The sequence below is a fragment of the Bos taurus genome, chromosome 17, assembly GCF_002263795.3.
Source record: "Bos taurus isolate L1 Dominette 01449 registration number 42190680 breed Hereford chromosome 17, ARS-UCD2.0, whole genome shotgun sequence".
NCBI lineage: Eukaryota > Metazoa > Chordata > Mammalia > Artiodactyla > Bovidae > Bos > Bos taurus.
Window position 1 is genome coordinate 11,442,951 of NC_037344.1, and position 21,503 is coordinate 11,464,453.

The following is a 21,503-nucleotide window of genomic DNA, read 5'->3' on the forward strand; positions in this document are numbered from 1 at the left end:
GTGTGTGCATGCTACATCTCTTCGGTCGTGTCCAACTCTGTATGACCCCGTGAATTGTAGCCCGCCAGGCTCCTCTGTCCATGGGATTCTCCAGGCAAGAATACTGGAGTGGGTTGCCTTACTTTCCTCCAGGGGATCTTCCTGACCCAGGGATGGAACCTACATCTCCTATGTCTCCTGCATTGACAGGCAAGTTCTTTACCACTAGCGCCACCCAGGAAGCCAATTAAAGTCGATTAATGGTAGTGACTGCCATTGGCAAGTGACAAGCACCAGGTCACAGGGACTGGGGTTCAGGAATGGAAATTCTGATGGGAGCATGCTGATGGTGGTAAGGAAGGTCTCCAGACTCATAACAAGTAGGCACCTGACCAGGTACCAAGACAGAAATTCAGGTAAGAAGGCAGGGATGCAGCTCCAAACGCTGGGACGGTTGCTGGGGACTTGGTTTCAAGGCACACAGAAAGAACCTGGTCACTTTTAATAAAGTTTGAAATCGAAGTATAATTTGTGGCAAACCAATCTGATACAAAGCTTCTGCCCTGGAAGACCGTGGGTAGGAATGGTTCCAGGGTCTGGGGTAGGTCGAAGTTGCTGACTAGGGAGATCCCAGCAGGGCAGATGGCAGAGCTCAAGAAGCCAAGTCACTAGAACATGATTGCGGAAATGATCTTTGGGGCTCTATAATTCTCTGTTTCTAGGTATTGATAAATAATTTGAAAATGCCCAATATAATGGTAATTTTCTAGTTTAGCCTATAAAGCCTAAAATGTTAGCAGCGATTTGTCTTGCCTTTTTATTTTCAGCTCATATGTTATTTCAGGGCTGATCAAAGGGATTGGTTGCAGAGTATAAAATAAATCACACTTCTAAATAAACCACTGAAGAGTGTTAAATTGATTTAAGTGATTTTCAGAATATTAATATTTAAAACAGCTCTGTCCCAAGCCTCTTTATGGCTACCTATAGCAGTAATAAGCACCATTTCATTCTACCATTCTTCATCTTATATTACATAGAAAACTGTGTAAAAAACATTATTTTTTAGCACTGGAGTAGAAATGTAAGATTTCAGCTGTTTATTTACGTTTAAATATCTTGAATTTTATTCGGTCAATAAAAGTATACTCGATTATTGCATTTCTTACACTCTCTGCCTAGGTTGAGGTGACTAGAGTGTCATGTTGGTCTTTTTACTGTTAAAGAAAACTTTGCCCTCCACTCGCAGTCCTTAGCACTAAATTTGATTTTAGGCAGCATGTATTTTAGGATTAGTCTCAGTCTTGAGAAACTGGGCAGCTGCACAATTATGCACTTTTGGCTTATCTGAAAATACTTTCCTAGGTTTTTTTTTAATATATAGGAAAAAATGGCATCTGCAGTGTTAAATGGAATATCAGTGAATATCCCTCAGTGGGAGGGTTTGGGCACCAAGGTGTCCCGTGCATCCACTTTGGTGGTCGAGTCATCCAGGCAGTACAGAGTGACAGCCAGCAATGTGAGCAAAGACACACCGGTGATGAAAGCAGCCAGTCAGCTGGGTCACAGCACACATATTCAAAGGCATTTCTGAACCACACACATTTGCACTTACCTGGGTCCCCAGCCTTGCCCTAGGCTCACTTAACCTTTCTTCTCTGCCTCCAATTGTCTTCTTCTCCTTCTTCTTCTTCTTTGTGTGTGTGTGTGTGTGTGTGTACGCTTCGGCAACCTCCCTTTTCTTTTCCAAGGCCCCTGTATCTTTTTGTGTGTCAGTGTGGCCCTCCTGCCACTCGGCTCGCCTGCCAAGAAATCCGAATTGTCCTCCCGGCCTCCGCTCAGCCTCACCGCCCGCCTGTCACTGCTCCGCGCTCTGCACCACGCTGGCTTGTTTTGTCAATAACCATTTATTTGTTGCTGGAATAGCAGCAGCCATTACATCTGACCTCCCTGTTTCATCAATTATGGATAGATTATTGGATGTGAACATCTGCAAAAGCTTGCTGTTGAACTCACCTCCTGGCTAGGATTAGATAAAGTACTAAACTGGTGTTTATCGTCAGGCCAAAACTCTACTGGGAAGGCAGGGAATTCCAAGAGTCACAGAGCCCCCATCCGAAGGACCAAACATCGTTTCATATTGCCACCGTTTCCCCTAAGATTCCAGCCATTTATTATTTACACTTATTACTCGTCGTTATAACCTAGTTGATAAAAGCTCTTGGCAGGCATCGCATTTCCCATCATTGTCACATCTGTCAGAATGGAAATGACTCATAAATTGTTTTCTCGTCTCTTCTCTCACGGTGAAAGGGAAATAGATGAAGCTTCCTCTGTGTGCAAGCCTTCAGAGGAAGACTTTCCTACCATGTTTTATTTTCAAGAAACATGTTCACGCAGCCAGATAGGAAAGCATTACATTGTGGATCTAAATTAGGGTTTACTGAGTTTACCAGAGTAATGGCCTGTGGTGGAAAGGATATCAAATTGTACGGAGACAATATGCTCAAAATGTTTTCTCAAGGCTTTTATGGATTTCTGAGAAGGGGGAACCAGAATGAAATTTTATTGAATCCAGCCTTAAATGAGGAAAAAATCTAGTAAGAGGGATTATGAATAGATGATGGTTTTTCCTCCACGGGAAAGACAAATCTCCTAGTGGTAATTGGTTCATGCAGAAATACAGAAATTGTCGCAGGATCAGTGTTTATTAAAACCTTCCAGGTCATCACTTGCTAATATAGAACCCTCCGTGAGCCTTCCCTGTGGAACCAGAAACCGTTTTGTGCAAAATGGTCCAATGGAGGGAGGTTGGTAAGTGGCCGTTTCAGGGGAAGCTGAGGAGCTTGGTGTATCACTGAGCTAGTGGCTTTTCATTGCTCAGCTCTCTGACTTGTTGCTTTTAGAGTAGAAACTGTAGTTGTCTAGATTAAAAGAGAGGAAAAAAGTGATCTATAATCCTTCTACAGGGAGGAAGAATGACTCAAGATACCATGACGAATCTAACATAATTTCAGCCTCTAATCTTCCTCCTCGCTAAATTCCACTTGGGCTCATAATGGGGGAAGTTGTTTAGTTAGAAATTTGACCAGATGAAATAGGCACACATTTAGATAGGGGAATTCTTGTCATTTTAAAATGTCATATAGGGACTTCCCTGGCGTTCCAGTGGTCAGGACTCATAGCTTTCACTGCTGCAGCCCCAGGTTTAATCCCTGGTTGGGGAACTAAAATCCCACAAGCCACCTGGCACAGCAAAAAAAAAAAAAAAAAATGTCATTTGAATCTTCCTTTAGGAGTCTGACTTGTTTGCTGTTATGATACTTGAACTCTCCAGGATGGCTGTTAACTAAAAATGTTCACATGCTTTCTATTTACCATAGTTTTAAAGTGCTGTATTTTTTCCTTACTGAGTGAGTTATAAGGCAAAACAGTATATAATATAATTAATATATATTAAGCTCTGATATACATTATATGTAATATATTAATATTATATAATACTTAATATATGAGCTTATTTCCTTTGAGCCAAGTAAATATTTATATACAATATTATATTATGTAATACAACAGCTCATTATATCCACATTAATGCTCCTACAGGTACTGTATCACCAGGACCTTCCAAAGCTCTACCACATTCATTCAACAGTTGTGTGTGTGCTCAGTTGTGTCCAACTCTGTGTGACCCTATGGACTGTAGCCCACCAGACTCCTCTGTCCATGGGATTTCCCAGGCAAGAATATTGGAATGGATTACCATTTCCTCCTCCAAGGGATCTTCTGACCCAGGGATCAAACCTGCATCTCTTCACTTCTACATTATCATAAGATTAGGAGTTAAGGGTACAACAGAGAGAAAAACAGATATCGTTCCTGATCTTGTGGCACCTGTGATCTAATTGGAGAGAGAGAAACATTATTAAGTAGATACACATGGTGCTTTACTCAGCGGTGAAACAGCATGGAGTAGAGTGTGTGTGTGTGTGTGTGTGTGTGTGTGTGTGTGTATGTGTATGTGTGTGTCTGCCCACCAGAAGAGTCGTGCATGAAATCAGAAAGAGCAGTACGGGCAGAGGGGCATGGAGATGGAGAGATCTGAGTTGATTCCTGACAGCAGGAGGTCTTTGGGGCTGGAGGGAGGTTTCCAGAGTCCTGCACATTCCAGTAAGACATACATGTTGCCATTTCTGCATGGTCAAAGTGACAGTACCTGTTTGGCCAAATTAAATTTGATGGGCTCTTCATTTGATTCTGTTTGCCACCACCCTCTTTAGTCTCCATAAATAGCAGACAACTGAAATGGCTGGTAATGTTATCATAAGTATAACATAATCATTCTTCACACTCCCTTTTCATCCTCCTATAAACATTGTTGTCCTAATGCTCCTGCAGGTACTGTATTACCAGTACCCTCCATAACTCAACCACAATCATTCAACAATTGTGTGTGTGTGCTCAGTCCTGTCCAACTCTGTGTGACCCCATGGACTGCAACAGGCCAGGCCTCCCTGTACCTCACCATCTCCCAGAGTTTGCCCAAGTTCATGTCCACTGAATCGGTGATGCTATCCAAACATCACATCCTCTGCCACTCTCTTCTTTTGCCTTCAGTCTTTGCCAGCATCAGGGTCTTTTCCAGTGAGTGGAACTGGAGACTTTGTTAGTTTAAAAAATATGCAAAAATTCCTTTCAAATCTTTTCTGACAGTGGAAACTCTAATCATTTTATGTAACCTGCATCAACTCTCGCTGTAGAAAGAATCCGCCTGTATCATTTTTCACTGATAAACATGGAAGGGGAGAAAGGCTTGAAGTTATTTACTTGCCACTTGAGTTCCACAGAACTCTTTTAACTCTCAGCACTTCTCAGCTTTTTCCTTTGGGTGCAAGAAAGAGGCTCATGCAGATGACCTCTGGTAAGTCATTGCTTGTAAAGATTCCCGTGGCCAGAAGGGAGAGCATAGCCCGTGAGTCCCTAGGGTCAGTGGACAGTTGGCTTCACAAACTGAAAGACTCTCGGGAACTGGAGGAGTCCTGGGAGAAGAGGGGCTCCATTTCCTCATTACCCTCTTAGCAGTAGTCGTCTGTCTGGCCCACTCTGTTGACGTGACTCGACCACACTCTTGGTGGCCTTTGAGCACCTTCTCACTTCTGCCGTCACCCTCTGTGTGCTGTTCCTGAATTTCCTCAGAGAACATGACTGAGCTAACTGATCACTCTATTCTTCCACTGAATAGAACTTTTCCTGTCTGGCCACCTCAGTGATGCCTTTGGTCAAGGGCCTTCTACAAAACACACAGCAAAACCTCCTGTGGATTTCCCAAACAGGAAATAAAGGGCAGGGAAATTTTCTTTTCAAGGAGCTATAAATATAACTCACACCATGATTGGGCTGTACAAGATAAATGTTTCCATGCTTTCTGATTTACTGCATAGAAAATAATCATTGAGAATTCAAATAAAAATTCTTTGTGAACATGTCTCTTGTTAATATAGTACACACATATATTGACTGATTTAGAAAATGACAGTTCTAAGTAATATGTTCCAATTTACTACTGAGGAAACTTTTGTTTGTAAGTGGAATTCTGTTTCATTGTTTTGGAGTTTGAGGGTCATCTATATATTGAATGTATGTATAGAGAGCTTTTAGTGAAAGAAAATTCTTGGAAATTTTTGAGATTTATTTCTACCCTTATAGCTTTTTGAAACAGAGAAGGCAATGGCACCCCGCTCCAGTACTCTTTCCTGGAAAATCCCATGGACAGAGGAGCCTGGTGGGCTACAGTCCATGGGGTTGCTGAGAGTCGGACACGACTGAGCGACTTCACTTTCACTTTTCACTTTCATGCATTGGAGAAGGAAATGGCAACCCACTCCAGTGTTCTTGCCTGGAGAATCCCAGGGACGGGGGCGCCTGGTGGGCTGCCGTCTATGGGGTCGCACAGAGTCGGACACGACTGAAGCGACTTAGCAGCAGCAGCAGCAGCAGCGTTTGAAAATGCAATGTAAACTCCTAATATGTGAGAGATTAACCAGCAATTCTAATTCAGTTTATGAATTTAAGTGAAATTCACAGTGAATTTTCATCCAATTTTTAAATATTTCAAGGTATAAAAATGTTTACTATCTTTGAACAGCACTGATCATTGTGTATGTAACAATCACTGTTTAATATGAACCAAAAGCTTTGTAGATTTAGCCTTTCTTGTTATCACTTACTCCATGGTAGGGATATTTTTTTAAAAGCAGTTCATTAAGAATATGCAATATTTTTCAAATAAGGGAGAAAGGTTGAAAATAAAATTTGAAGTGAATGAAATGACTTATCATTTAGTTTCTCTTGTTTTAAAAATATTAAACATAAGATAAATTCATCAGGGATTTTGAAGCCAAAGATAAATGATTGAAAATAATTAGGACATATCTTCAACTACTTAATATATCAACGTAGTCTAAAATCAAAATCATATTTTTGGAACGGAGAATTCTAGATCCTTTGGTCCTACCCCTTTATCTTTCAGACTTGGAAACTGAAGCTCAAGGTAACCAAGTGACCTGTCCAGGGTCACAGTCTGAGCTTGAGGCCTAAGAGAAGCAAGAACTCAGTCTTTTAACACTCGGTTCTTCCTGCACTGGGCCATCAGCCTTCCCTTTCTGTGTCAGGTGATGTAAACAGTCAGTTTGTAACAGTTTAAATGATGAGTAATGCATTTCAGGGAGAAAGAATACACAGTCCAAATGATCAATATAAATAGTAATGCTAGACTACTCCTAACTTAAGGGTATAGTTTCAGCAGAATGCAGAATATTTAACTACTTCATGTGTTATTGTTTGCAGAGCTGCACACTTGATTGTCCTCAGTGTTCATTCAATATAACATATTTGAAGCAAAAGATTACTGTATTTACTGCATGTCAGATACCACGCCTTTGCAGAAAGTGTATAAGAGCCTTTACGTGATGGGGAAACAGTTCTGTTTACCCTCATTTTTATCGCCTTCTCCCATCGCCTATTGCTGTCACTAGTAAAATGCTCTCAGTGCCGTTGCTGCCCAGTCTGGTCCTCAGCCTGTTACTGCAGCGCTTGTCAGAAATCATTAGCCACTGATTTCTTTGACTAATGTTGCAGTTGATTGTCTGAATCATGTTCAGACGCTGTAAATGAGGCAGAAACATCCTTTCTGCTCACCAACTGTGAAATGGCTAAAGGGGGTTAGATTGCCAGAAATCAGAATAAATGTATTTCCGATAAGATTTGACAATGATTTCAAGCTCAAGATGGCAAACTTGATTTTTTTATTTCTGTATTTCTTATTGCACAAGAATAAATCTGTATCATTTCCTTTTTCTCTTCAAAGTAATGCACAGTGTAGAGCTCAGTGCTGCACCTTGGTTATAAAGTGGCACAATTCGGGTTTTGTGTAGGGCTGTATAACAAAACGTTCGCTCTGCTGCCTTTTTATGGTGGGCAAGGAAGAAAAAGATTTTAAAAAATGCACCCCAGGCAATGGGCTCATAACTTCTTATTTACAGACAAGTCTGATGGATCCCTGTTGTGGTTTTATAAATGTATTTTGGTGCAGTTGGGTTTATTTAAACTCTTCCAGAACTCTTAGACTTGTAGACAAAATTTGAAATAAAATGTTCAAATGTTGAGCAAAACTGTTGGGGTTTCATCCTCACTTTTTTGGGAGTGTCCTGGATGCCTCTGTGAGTTTGGAGGCTTTAAGGAGGAAAACATAGCTCTTTCAGGTATGGGAAGAACCATCACATGAAAGAGGAATGGACTTATCTTGTCCCACAAAACACAACCTTGGCTAGCAGGCAGAGTATAGATTTTGATTCAACTTAACTAAAAAACTTTTTTCATGTAACTCTCCAATGATTCAGTGCCTAGTCTCACAGGAGTATAGTCTCCCATCAGGAAAATTGTTCTAGCAAAGACTAGATGAGAATTTCTCAATGGCAGTGCTATTTACATTTGGAACTGGTCACTTCTTTGTCATGGGAGAAGCGGGTATATAGGCTGTTGGGCTGCATCCCTGGCTTCTCCCAATTATGACAGCCTAAAACATGTCCAGACATTGCCAAATATCCCCTATGAGGCAAACAACCCCCGTTTGAGAACCACTCAGTTAGATAAGACTTGGGAAAACTAAGCAGGTGCTTCATTCAAATCCTTAGGAGTAGAACCTTATAACATCTTTTCAAGGTAGACTTTATTCATTTCAATGTTATACCCAAGGAAATAAAACTCACAGATACTAAGTCACTTGACACATGTCACTTAGCTCAGTAGTAAGCCTGTCTGACTCGAGTCTAAGGTATTTAAAGAAAATTTGAGCACCCAGAGGGAGATTTGATTAATTTCCCATAAGGCCCTTCCAAAGCCTGGTCAATGCCCTCAGAATAAAAGTCCCAACTGGTTTCAAGTATTGCATTAACTAAGGAAGAGAGTAGTGGGAGGAAGGTAGTAAGTGGACAAAGAAATGTGTATAGAAAAATTACCAAAAATCTGAAATAAAAGAAGCGGAGATTACTGAAAATTTTGAAAAGCTACAAAATTACCATCTCAAATGGGCTAGATGCTGTAACTTATTTTAGATGTCATTTTCCATGGGTTATTTTCCTACAGAAACAATGGCAGTTTGGGTCACCAGCCAGAGTGCAGAAACCCATTTTAAACTTCATGCCACGGATCTTTATTAGTTTGAGTTGTGCATGCTCTGTGCCATGCCAGAAGGAGACAGAAAAGTATTTCCCCTCCTTTCCCTAAGCATTAAACCTTGAAACTTTGGAATGATGGGAAACCAGGCAGCCAACTGCACCATCTTTGATGTGGCATTTTCACCAAACACATGGAGCTGCCTAGAAAGTAGAAAAGACAAAAACTATGAATTTCCCTTCCCCTAGACTTAGCGACTAAATGACCACCATCACAATGAGTTTTGAATGCATCAAAATACTTTGCACCTGATATTCTTTTTTCTCTTCTCTTATCTCTTATCTTTGATTTGTGATGACAGAATTTAACCTTCCAGACACTAGATTTGTTTCCAACAAATTGCATGCCACAGGGATATTCAATCAAATACAGTGGATCTTTCAGATTTCCACACTGTATTTTCTCACTTAAAGTATTCTTTGTAAAGAAGATTCCACTATTTGTCTAGTGATTTAAGTTGATCGATATTCATTAATTTGCAAATTGTACCTTAATTAAAAAGCAGGTAACATAACTTACTGTAAGGTCAATATAACACATCTTTATTTTCTACACAATTTGAGTTTTTTTGAGGTATTTAATATTCATTTTTTGAATTGAAGAATAATTGATTTACAATATGTTGTTAGTTTCAGATATACAGCAAAGTGAATCAGTTTTTTTTTTCAGATTATTTTCCATTATAAATTATTACAAGATATTGAACAGTGTCCCCAAAGTAAACCTTTGTTGCTTATCTATTTTATGCACAGTAGTGTATATCTGTTAATCCTGTACTCCTAATTTATCTCTCCCTTTCCTCTTTGATAATTAACAGTTTGTTTTCTATGTCTGTGAGTCTGTTTCTATTTTGTACATAGATACTTTTGTATTATTTTTTGGATTCCACATATAGATGATATCCTATACTATTTATCTTTGTCTGACTTACTTCACTCAGTATGCTAATCTCTAGGGCCATCCATTTGCTGCAAATGGCGTTATTTCATTCTTCGTGGCTCAGTAGTATTCCACTGTGTACATATACAACATCTTGTTTATCCACTCATCTGTCGATGGACGTTTAGGTGGCTTCCACGTCTTGTAAACAGTGCTTCAGTGCACATTGGTGTGCGTGTATCTTTTTTTTTTTTTTTGAAGGAGATAAGCATATCCCTTTAATCCTCAAATGGGAAAGGCCTTTAAATAAGGGCCTTTATCTTTTTTTTTTTTAAATACAAATTTATTTATTTTAATTGGAGGTTAATTACTTTACAATATTGTATGGCACATATCTTTTTAAATTAGAGATTTTGTCTTTTCTGGATATATGCCCAGGAGTGGGATTGCTGGATCATATGGTAGCTCTACTTTTAGTTTTTTAGGGAACCTCCCTACTATTTTCCTTAGTGGCTGCAGCAATTTGCATTCCCACCAACAGTTATTTTCTACACAATTTATAATGTTATGTTATTTTTCCACATACCATATATATGTATATTATATATGTGTGTGTGTGTATATATATATATATAATGTATTCCCCTTTGGGCCAGTAATGAACTATATTTTTCACACTGCCTGTATACTTCCTATTTTTAGGTAAAGTGTTTAACCTGAGTGATGAACTCTCTCAAGTCACAAATGGAATGTGTTGTCTTTACTCTGAGGAGGGGTTCTCCAGGAGCTCTTCCCTGATGGCTGGTTAGCAGAGTCCCAGAAAATTCTCATCCCAAGTTCAAATAGCTCTCTGTATTATCTCACACCTCTCAGGGAGGTTTTCATTTCTGCTTCTGAGGAAAGCTTCTCAGGGAGATTTCTTAGGCCAGATGTGTTGGGTGTAGTAGAAGTGCATCTTGCATCCCAGTCTTCTTCCTCTAAGGTGAGTGTTCATTCCAGCCAACCCCATCATGTTCCATGAGGAAGCTTCTGTAAAACCAAGTCCAAGGTCAAAACTAGAAGCCCAGACTGAGCTGGTATTTGCCCCGGCTGCTCCCTGGGAGTGCTGCATACTTGTGTGGGAGAAGAGCCATCAATACTGAAGTGTTTACCTATCTGTCTTGGGCACCTATCCTCCTAACCATGGTCAAAGGAGGCACAGTCCTAGGATAATGCTGGGCACTTCCAGATGTTACATTACTGCTTCCGGGTTCACAGTGAGCAGGGGCATGGGAGCATGGTGCAGGATAAGCAGTTGAAGCTCTGGAGAAACTTGTCTTCAGTCATTACTAATTCAGACAGCTGCGTCAGTGCAAACCTCTGTACCACTAGACTGTAAATGCCTTGAAGGTCTGTAGGCATGCTTTCTTCTCTGTAAGATTTTCCAGGGTCTAATATTGGGCTTTCCCAGTGGCTCAGCGGTAAAGAATCCACCTGTAGCACAAGAGCTGCAGGAGATCCAGGATCGATCTCTGGGTCAGGAAGATTCCCTTGGAGGAGGGCATGGCAACCATACTCCGGTATTCTTGCCTGGAGAATTCCGTGGACAGAGGAGCCTGGCAGGCTATATATAATAGTCCATGGGGTCGCAAAGAGTCAGACATGACTGAAGCAACTTGGCATGCAAGCATGCAGGGTCTATCACAGCACTGGCATCCAATAACAATATTTACTGAATAAATTGTTTTTTACATAAAAATATAGTAATATTTGATCTTTAAATTTCTAGAATGTCATATAAAACATGTATAGGCCAAAAGAGACACTAGACAGTCTCTTCCTAAATATTTTGATGTTTGGATTTAATAAAGTCTCTTATAAATTCACAAAATTCAAAGATTCTGTCCTTTGACTCAGAAAGCTGTATGTCATGTCATATCAGACAGTCATTTGTGCAGGACAGAGTGAACAGAAAATTCTCAGGTTCATACAAGACTTACTAAGAGGCTTAAAAATAAAAATCGAATGGTTGAACTTCACAGGTTTAACAGGAATTACAACACCGGGTCAAGATGTATCAGTAAGTTTTAATATCAGTATTATGTCAAACAGTCACTAGTAAACCACACACAGACACACACAAATTAGGAGGTATCACCATGGCCTCACTAAAATTATCTCCTAAATATTAACTTTAAGAAAATAAAGATGGATAGCAACACTGTCTCTAACATGCAAACTTTCTAAGATGCCTAATTCAGGTTGAAGACACATCCTGAATGTCCATCTTCCCTCATGCTGACTCTCTCTCAACGCTGTCAAATGACTTTCACTAATTCTTTCTTAGAAAATGTGCAAAAAGGATTTCCATAGAGGTCTTTAGAGATTTCCTGTGTCTTCATGTGTGTAATAGGTTGGGTCAAGTAACAATGAAGGAGGAAGAAGGAATTTTATTTTCCTCCTTCTAGCCCTTGAAAAGGAAATAGAATAAAAAGGAAAATCATACCATGAGATGTCAGTGTTAAATTAAGATCATATGTTTGGCTGTGGCAGCCATAATCTTTTGATTATTGAAGAGATTGTTGGTAATGAAGTACATTTGTAAGAAATAGTTTTAGTGTATTCTGAACACGTGTACAAACTGTGAGATATGCCTCTAATAAAACGATAGATTTAGAAATTGCCTGGCACCTAAATTCATGCTTTTCAAACAGCTATTTATAGGAAGAGAAGTGATATTTAACCTACCCTAGTAGACTATTGTAATCTGCCTTATATTACCTAAGATAATAGTCCTATATTTTCAAATAATGTTGTAACCCATTCAGTTTTTATTCACACCTAAGTTATATCAATTGGAAGATTTTGGATTGTGCAGGAAAAGAATTATTTTTACAAAAGTAAGACTTCACTGTCAAGGCTCAAAGAGATCACTGTGAAACGAGCAATACAATAGATAAAAATAAACCAAACCAACATGAATTTTTAATAAAAAAATTTTATGGTGACCTGAAAAACAACTATTAATTTGGATCTTTTCTGTTTTGAAACGAAACATCAGTGAATCTGGTCATGTTATATGTTTAATATGTATTGCTCTTTCCCCATAGGTCCTCAACACTTACGGCAAAATCTCTGCAGACCTGGATGATGATCTCAGCCTGGGGAGAGCCTATGAAGCCACGGCCAAGGTCCTGCAGAGGTGAGTTTGCACATCCTTGTCTTGCTGTCACTGTGAATTCACTCAACTGTGAAAGACTTAGATTGTTTGAGGTCTGTCACTTTCCATTACTGCCTGCTTAAATTTTAAGCAGTGCCCTTCTTAAGTGACCCTTTCATCATAAGTTATTTTAAGCCAAGGTGGTATTTTTAAACTTGCACCTAAACTCTTCTTTGTCTGTTCCTCCTCCATATTATTTTATGTTTTAAATTTCTGGAAGTTTGGTGATGACCTTGAATGAGAGGAGAAAATCAGGTCACCTCTCACAGGTTAAAAAAGCAGAGAGCACATAGGCAGTACGCTTCAGTGACTGTGGTTCACCGTAACCTTTCCAGATCTCTTCTTTGAGGAAAGCTTCCATTTTATGCTTCTACCATTAAGACATCCATCTCTCCTTTGAGCACATCTGGATAAACGATCAGGTGCAAAAACAATATTCCCAGTGTTTCATTTAAAACAGAAAAATTGAACAAAAATATACATAAACAACTTGTGATACAATTTTTTCCATGGAAAATATATGATATGGCATTCACTCATCATATTGTGATCGTTGTGTACTCCATTTAATCACTGCATTATATTTAGCCAAGATAGAGTAAGAATAAGAAAAGTTATCAAAGTTATGGCCTTGGTTTTTGGTATGTTACCTTATATCCAAGATATAGCTTTTAAATAGTTTTGTAGTAGTAGTATTAACTATGTAGTAGTAATACAGAGTATTACTATGTAGTAGTAATAGTACTAGTAAATATTGTTGTTATTGTTGTTTAGTCCACTTCTGTCTGACCCACTTGCAACCCCATGGACTGTAGCCTTCCAGCCTACTCTGCCCATGGGATTTCCCAGACAAGAATACTTGACTGGGTTGCCCTTTCCTTCTCAAGGGGATCTTCCCGACCCAAGGATCGAACCTGCGTTTCCTACATCGGCAGGCAGATTCTTTACTGCTGAGCCACCAGGGAAGCCCAGAAGTAAATATAGATTGTGTCAAATTCTGATTTGTTCCTATCTGTATTTCAGTTGTAAATACATACAACTGGTGGTGTTTTAAAAGGTAAAATTATTATTCCAAAGGCACTTAGAATGTCTAATGCATTGAAAACGGATCTTCATTGTGTAATTATCATTGCCAATATAATAATCATTAAATATTAACTAAATAATTAATTAAATATCAAAACACCAACACCAATGAAGTGTAAGGTGCCGAACAAAATAAACTAAGTGCACTGCAGTCTTCGCTGGATGAACGATTGGGACAGACATGTTTATAAGAAGGGTATGGACATATACTCTAGGAAGGCAGGGCCAGCCAGGGGTAAAGCAAGCAACCTGTGAGCATTGTGGTCCCTTCAAATGAAGGTTGATAACCGTCCTGTGGATGATCAACCTCGCTATCCCTTAAACTTTTCTTTTCCAAACAATCACTGGAAAGAAGCAGATGTTTGAACACACAAAAAAGAGATATGTAAGGATTCAATTTAATGTCTGTCTGGAGCACACCAACTCTGTACCATTTTGTTCAGCTCATTTTGATTATTTAATTGCTTGAGTCTGCTGTGAACCCTGTTTAGAATCAGTAGGAAACAACTGGATGATTTGTCTTGCCTTGTAGCAGCAGACCTAGCCTAAGCCTAGACAGTTAAATAAATGCATCCCTTAACATGCTTAAAAAATAATTTCTACAAAATGACATTGTGTTTTAATATAACCAAAGAGATAAAACTTCAGGGAAAAATCTTTTCTTCTATAACCTGTTATATTGAGCACTAACTGTGTCACAAAACAAGCGTTGGTCTTCACCTTTGGTTACTGATAGTCTTTATAGTTATTTTTGAAACTTCTGAAAACCTGTGGTCATCTTAAAATACTTCTCACCTGTTAAACTGGGGTCTCATCTGGAATATTTTATTTTCCACTCCATGATGTGAATTTCTCATCTATATTGTATACCTTTTGATGAAGGTGAAAGAGGAGAGAGAAAAAGCTGGCTTAAAATTTAACATTCAAAAAACTAAGATCATGGCATCTTGACCCCATCACTTTATGGCAAATAGATAGGGACAAAATGAAAACGGTGACAGACTTCATTTTCTTTGGCTCCAAAACCAAGGCAGACAGTGACTACAGCCACAAAATTAAAAGACACTTATTTGTTGGAAGTAAAGCTATGACAAAGCTAGACAGTGTATTAAAAAGCAGAGACATCACTTTGCTGACAAAGGTCGGTATAGTCAAAGCTGTAGTTTTTCCAGTAGTCACATATAGATGTAAGAGTTGGACCAAAATAAAGCTGAGCACTGAAGAACTGATTATTTCAAACTGTGGTGCTGAAGAAAAGACTCTTGAGCGTCCCATGGACTGCAGAGATCAAACCAGTCAATCTTAAAGAAAATCAACCCTGAATATTCGTTGGAAGGACTGATGCTGAACTCTAATACTTGGGCCACCTGATGGGAAGAGCTGACTCACTGGAAAAGATCCAGGTGCTGGGAAAGATCGAGGGCAGGAGGAGAAGTGGGTGACAGAGTATGAGATGGTTGCATGGCATCATGGACTCAGTGGACATGAGTTTAAGCAAAATCAATGAGATGGTGAAGGACAGGGAAGCCTAGCTTGCTGCAGTTTATGGGGTCCCAAAGAATTAGACACAACTTAGCAAGTAAATAGCAGCAATACCGTAAAACCTGAGGGGAGAGCTGAACAATTAGTTTTACAACAACAACAGTCAAATGTTTTAATTTGGCTGCTTAAGCATTATTTGATAAAAAGGGTCCACATATATGTCCATATATATATGTGTATATATATATATATATATATATATATATAAATCAACTCTACTTCAACTCTATATATATATATATTGATTTACAACATTGTGGTAGTATCTAATATATAGCAAAGTGATACATATATATCACTTTGTTCATAAAAGAATATTTTATATTCTTTTCCATTATGGTTTGTTACAGGATATTGAATATAGTTCCCTGTGATATATAGTAGGACTTTGTTGTTTATTTTATATATGGTAGTTTGTATCTGCTAATCTGAAACTCCCATTTTATCCTTTCACCCTCTTCCCCTTTGGTAACCATAAGTTTGTTTTCTGTCTGTGAATCTGTTTCTGTTTTATAAATCCGTTTGCATCATATTTTAAATTCCACATATAAGTGATATCATGTGATATTTGTCTTTCTCTGACAACTTCACCTCATATGATAATCTCGAGGTCCATCCATGCTGCTCCGAATGGCGTTATTTCATTCTTTTTTATGACTGAGTAATATTCTGTTGCATATATATACCACATCTTTATCCATTCATCTCTTGATGGACCCTCAGGTTGCTTCCATGGCTGTTATAAATAGTGCTGCTATAAACTTTGTGGTGGATGAATCTTTTAGAATGAGAATTTTTGTCTCTTCTGGATAGAAGCTCAGGAATGGGATTGCTGGCTCATATCGTAGTTCTGTTTTTAGTTTTTTAAGCAATGTCCATACTATTTTCCATAGTGGCTGCACTAATTTATATTCCTACCAACACTGTAGGAGAGTTCCCTTTTCTCCATACTCTCTCCACCATTTATTGTTTGTAGACTTTTTAATGTTGGCCATTCTAATCAGTGTGAGGTGATTGTAGTGTTGTTTTGCATCTCTCTAATAATTAGCAAAGTTAATCATTTTTCCATGTCTCTATTGGCCATCTGTATGTCTTCTTTGGAGAAATGTCTATTTAGGTCTTCTGCCCGTTTTTGATTGAGTTGTTCATTTTTTACATATTGAGTTGTATGAAGTATTTGTATATTTTGGAAATTAAGCCCTGTTATTTGCATGGTTTACAAAGATTTTCTCACAGTCTGTAGGTTATCTTATCATTTTGTTTATGGTTTCTTTTGCTGTGCAAAAAAGTAAGTTTAATTCAGTCCCATTTGTTTAATAGCCTTGCTTTTATTTACATTGAGCTTCCCTGGTGGCTCAGACTGTAAAGCGTTTGCCTGCAGTGCGAGAGACCTGTGTTCCATCCCTGGGTCAGGAAGATCCCCTGGAGAAGGAAATGGAAACCCACTCCAGTATTCTTGCCCAGAAAATTCCATGGACAGAGGAGCCTGGTGGGCTACAGTCCATGGGGTCACAAAAGAGCTGGACATGACTAAATGACTTCACTTATATTTACATTGACTTGCGAGACTGATCTACAAAAACATTGCTATAATTTATGTCAGAGACTGTTTTGCTCATGTTGTCTTCTAGGAGTTTTATGGTGTCATGTCTTATATTTAAATCTTTAAGCCATTTTGAGTTTATTTTTGTGAACAGTGCAAGGGATTGTTCTAATATCATTGATTTAAAAGTGGCTGTCAAAGAGGAAAAAAGGAAAACAAATTAAAAGAGATGAGGACAATCTCAGAGACCTCCAGGACAATATTAAATTCCACAACATTCAAATCATAGGAGTCCCGGAAGAAAAAGACAAAAAGAAAGACCATGAGAAAATACTTGAGGAGAAAATAGTTGAAAACTTCCCTAAAATGGAGAAGGAAATAATCACCCAAGTCCAAGAAACCCAGAGAGTCCCAAACAGAATAAACTCAAGGCGAAACACCCCAAGACACATAGTAATCAAATTAACAAAGATCAAACACAAAGAACAAATATTAAAAGCAGCAAGGGAAAAGCAACAAATAACACACAAGGGGATTACCATAAGGATAACAGCTGATCTTTCAACAGAAACTCTTCAGGACAGGAGGGAATGACAAGACATACTTAAAGTGATGAAAGAAAATAATCTACAGCCCAGATTACTGTACCCAGCAAGGATCTCATTCAAATACGAAGGAGAAATCAAAAGCTTTACAGACAAGCAAAAGCTCAGAGAATTCAACACCACCAAACCAGCTCTCCAACAAATGCTAAAGGATATTCTCTAGACAGGAGACATAAAAACGGTGTACAAACTCGAACCCAAAACAATAAAGTAAATGGCAACAGGATCATACTTATCAATAATTACCTTAAATGTAAATGGGTTGAATGCCCCAACCAAAAGACAAAGACTGGCTGAATGGATACAAAAACAAGACCCCTATATATGTTGTCTACGGAGACCCACCTCAAAACAGGGGACACATACAGACTGAAAGTGAAGGGCTGGAAAAGATATTCCATGCAAATAGAGATCAAAAGAAAGCAGGAGTAGCATTACTCATATCAGATAAAATAGACTTTAAACCAAAGGCTGTAAAAAGAGACAAAGAAGGACACTACATAATGATCAAAGGATCAATCTAAGAAGAAGATATAACAATTATAAATATATATGCACCCAACATAGGAGCACCACAATAAGACAAATGCTAACTAGTATGAACGGGGAAATTAACAATAACACAATAATAGTGGGAGACTTTAATACCCCACTCACACCTATGGATAGATCAACTAAACAGAATATTAACAAAGAAAACAAACTTTAAATGACACAATAGACCAGTTAGACCTAATTGATATCTATAGGACATTTCATCCAAAAACAATGAATTTCACCTTTTTCTCAAGTGCACATGGAACCTTCTCCAGGAGAGATCACATCCTGGGCCATAAATCCAGCCTTGGTAAATTCAAAAAAATTGAAATCATTCCAAGCATCTTTTCTGACCACAATGCAGTAAGATTAGATCTCAATTACAGGATAAAAAATATTAAAAATCCCAACATATGGAGGCTGAACAACACGCTGCTAAATAACCAACAAATCATGGAAGAAATCAAAAAGAAATCAAAATTTGCATAGAAACTAATGAAAATGAAAACACAACAACCAAAAACCTGTGGGACACTTTAAAAGCAGTCCTAAGGGGAAAGTTCATAGCAATACAGGCATACGTCAAGAAACAAGAAAAAAGTCAAATAAATAACCTAACCCTACACCTAAAGCAACTAGAAAAGGAAGAAATGAAGAACCCCAGGGTTAGTAGAAGGAAAGAAATCTTAAAAATTAGGGCAGAAATAAATGCAAAAGAAACAAAAGAGACCATAGCAAAAATCAACAAAGCCAAAAGCTGGTTCTTTGAAAGGATAAATAAAATTGACAAACCATTAGCCAGACTCATCAAGAAACAAAGGGAGAAAAATCAAATCAATAAAATTAGAAATGAAAATGGAGAGATCACAACAGACAACACAGAAATACAAAGGATCATAAGAGACTATCAACAATTATATGCCAATAAAATGGACAACGTGGAAGAAATGGACAAATTCTAGAAAAGTACAACTTTCCAAAACTGGACCAAGAAGAAATAGAAAATCTTAACAGACCCATCACAAGCACAGAAATTGAAACTGTAATCAAAAATCTTCCAGCAAACAAAAGCCCAGGTCCAGACGGCTTCACAGCTGAATTCTACCAAAAATTTAGAGAAGAGCTAACACCTATCCTGCTCAAACTCTTCCAGAAAATTGCAGAGGAAGGTAAACTTCCAAACTCATTCTATGAGGCCACCATCACCCTAATACCAAAACCTGACAAAGATCCCACAAAAAAAGAAAACTACAGGCCAATATCACTGATGAACATAGATGCAAAAATCCTTAACAAAATTCTAGCAATCAGAATTCAACAACACATTAAAAAGATCATACATCATGACCAAGTGGGCTTTATCCCAGGGATGCAAGGATTCTTCAATATCCGCAAATCAATCAATGTAATACACCACATTAACAAATTGAAAAATAAAAACCATATGATTATCTCAATAGATGCAGAGAAAGCCTTTGACAAAATTCAACATCCATTTATGATAAGAACTCTCGAGAAAGCATGAATAGAAGGAACATACCTCAACATAATAAAAGCTATATATGACAAACCCACAGCAAACATGATCCTCAATGGTGAAAAATTCAAAGCATTTCCTCTAAAGTCAGGAACAAGACAAGGGTGCCCACTCTCACCACTACTATTCAACATAGTTTTGGAAGTTTTGGCCACAGCGATCAGAGCAGAAAAAGAAATGAAAGGAATCCAAATTGGAAAAGAAGAAGTAAAACTCTCACTGTTTGCAGATGACATGATCCTCTATACAGAAAACCCTAAAGACTCCACCAGAAAATTACTAGAACTAATCAATGATTATAGTAAAGTTGCAGGATATAAAATCAACACACAGACATCTCTTGCATTCCTATACACTAATAATGAGAAAACAGAAAGAGAAATTAAGGAAATAATTCCATTCACCATTGCAACGGAAAGAATAAAATACTTAGGAATATATCTACCTAAAGAAACTAAAGACCTATACATAGAAAACTATAAAACACTGGTGAAAGAAATCAAAGAGGACACTAATAGATGGAGAAATGTACCATGTTCATGGATTGGAAAAATCAATATAGTGAAAATGAGTATACTACCCAAAGCAATTTATAGATTCAATGCAATCCCTATCAAGCTACCAACGGTATTCTTCACAGAGCTAGAACAAATAATTTCACAATTTGTATGGAAATACAAAAAACCTCGAATAGCCAAAGCAATCTTGAGAAAGAAGAATGGAACTGGAGGAATCAACCTACCTGACTTCAGGCTCTACTACAAAGCCACAGTCATCAAGACAGTATGGTACTGGCACAAAGACAGAAATATAGATCAATGGAACAAAATAGAAAGCCCAGAGATAAATCCACGCACATATGGACACCTTATCTTTGACAAAGGAGGCAAGAATATACAATGGATTAAAGACAATCTCTTTAACAAGTGGTGCTGGGAAAACTGGTCAACCACTTGTAAAAGAATGAAACTAGAACACTTTCTAGCACCATACACAAAAATAAACTCAAAATGGATTAAAGATCTCAATGTAAGACCAGAAACTATAAAACTCCTAGAGGAGAACATAGGCAAAACTCTCTCCGACATACATCACAGCAGGGTCCTCTATGACCCACCTCCCAGAATATTGGAAATAAAAGCAAAAATAAACAAATGGGACCTAATTGAACTTAAAAGCTTCTGCACAACAAAGGAAACTATTAGCAAGGTGAAAAGGCAGCCTTCAGAATGGGAGAAAATAATAGCAAATGAAGCAACTGACAAACAACTAATCTCAAAAATATACAAGCAACTCCTACAGCTCAATTCCAGAAAAATAAATGACCCAATCAAAAAATGGGCCAAAGAACTAAATAGACATTTCTCCAAAGAAGACATACAGATGGCTAACAAACACATGAAAAGATGCTCAACATCACTCATTATCAGAGAAATGCAAATCAAAACCACTATGAGGTACCATTTCACGCCAGTCAGAATGGCTGCGATCCAAAAGTCTACAAGCAATAAATGCTGGAGAGGATGTGGAGAAAAGGGAACTCTTACACTGTTGGTGGGAATGCAAACTAGTACAGCCACTATGGAGAACAGTGTGGAGATTCCTTAAAAAACTGGAAATAGAACTGCCTTATGATCCAGCAATTCCACTGCTGGACATACACACTGAGGAAACCAGAAGGGAAAGAGACATGTGTACCCCAATGTTCATCGCAGCACTGTTTATAATAGCCAGGACATGGAAGCAACCTAGATGTCCATCAGCAGATCAATGGATAAGAAAGCAGTGGTACATATACAAAATGGAGTATTACTCAGCCATTAAAAAGAATACATTTGAATCAGTTCTAATGAGATGGATGAA

The 21,503-nt window shown here is 38.2% G+C and overlaps 1 protein-coding gene across 4 annotated transcripts in view; it reads left to right on the forward strand.

The window, feature by feature from the left end:
* Window positions 1–21,503, forward strand: part of TTC29 (tetratricopeptide repeat domain 29) — a 277,080-nt gene that overhangs the window by 112,554 nt on the left and 143,023 nt on the right. For all 4 annotated transcript variants that reach the window (XM_059876103.1, XM_005217505.5, XM_024977370.1 and 1 more), the window contains 1 exon segment: window positions 12,681–12,772. In XM_059876103.1, coding sequence (XP_059732086.1) covers window positions 12,681–12,772 — 92 coding nt within the window.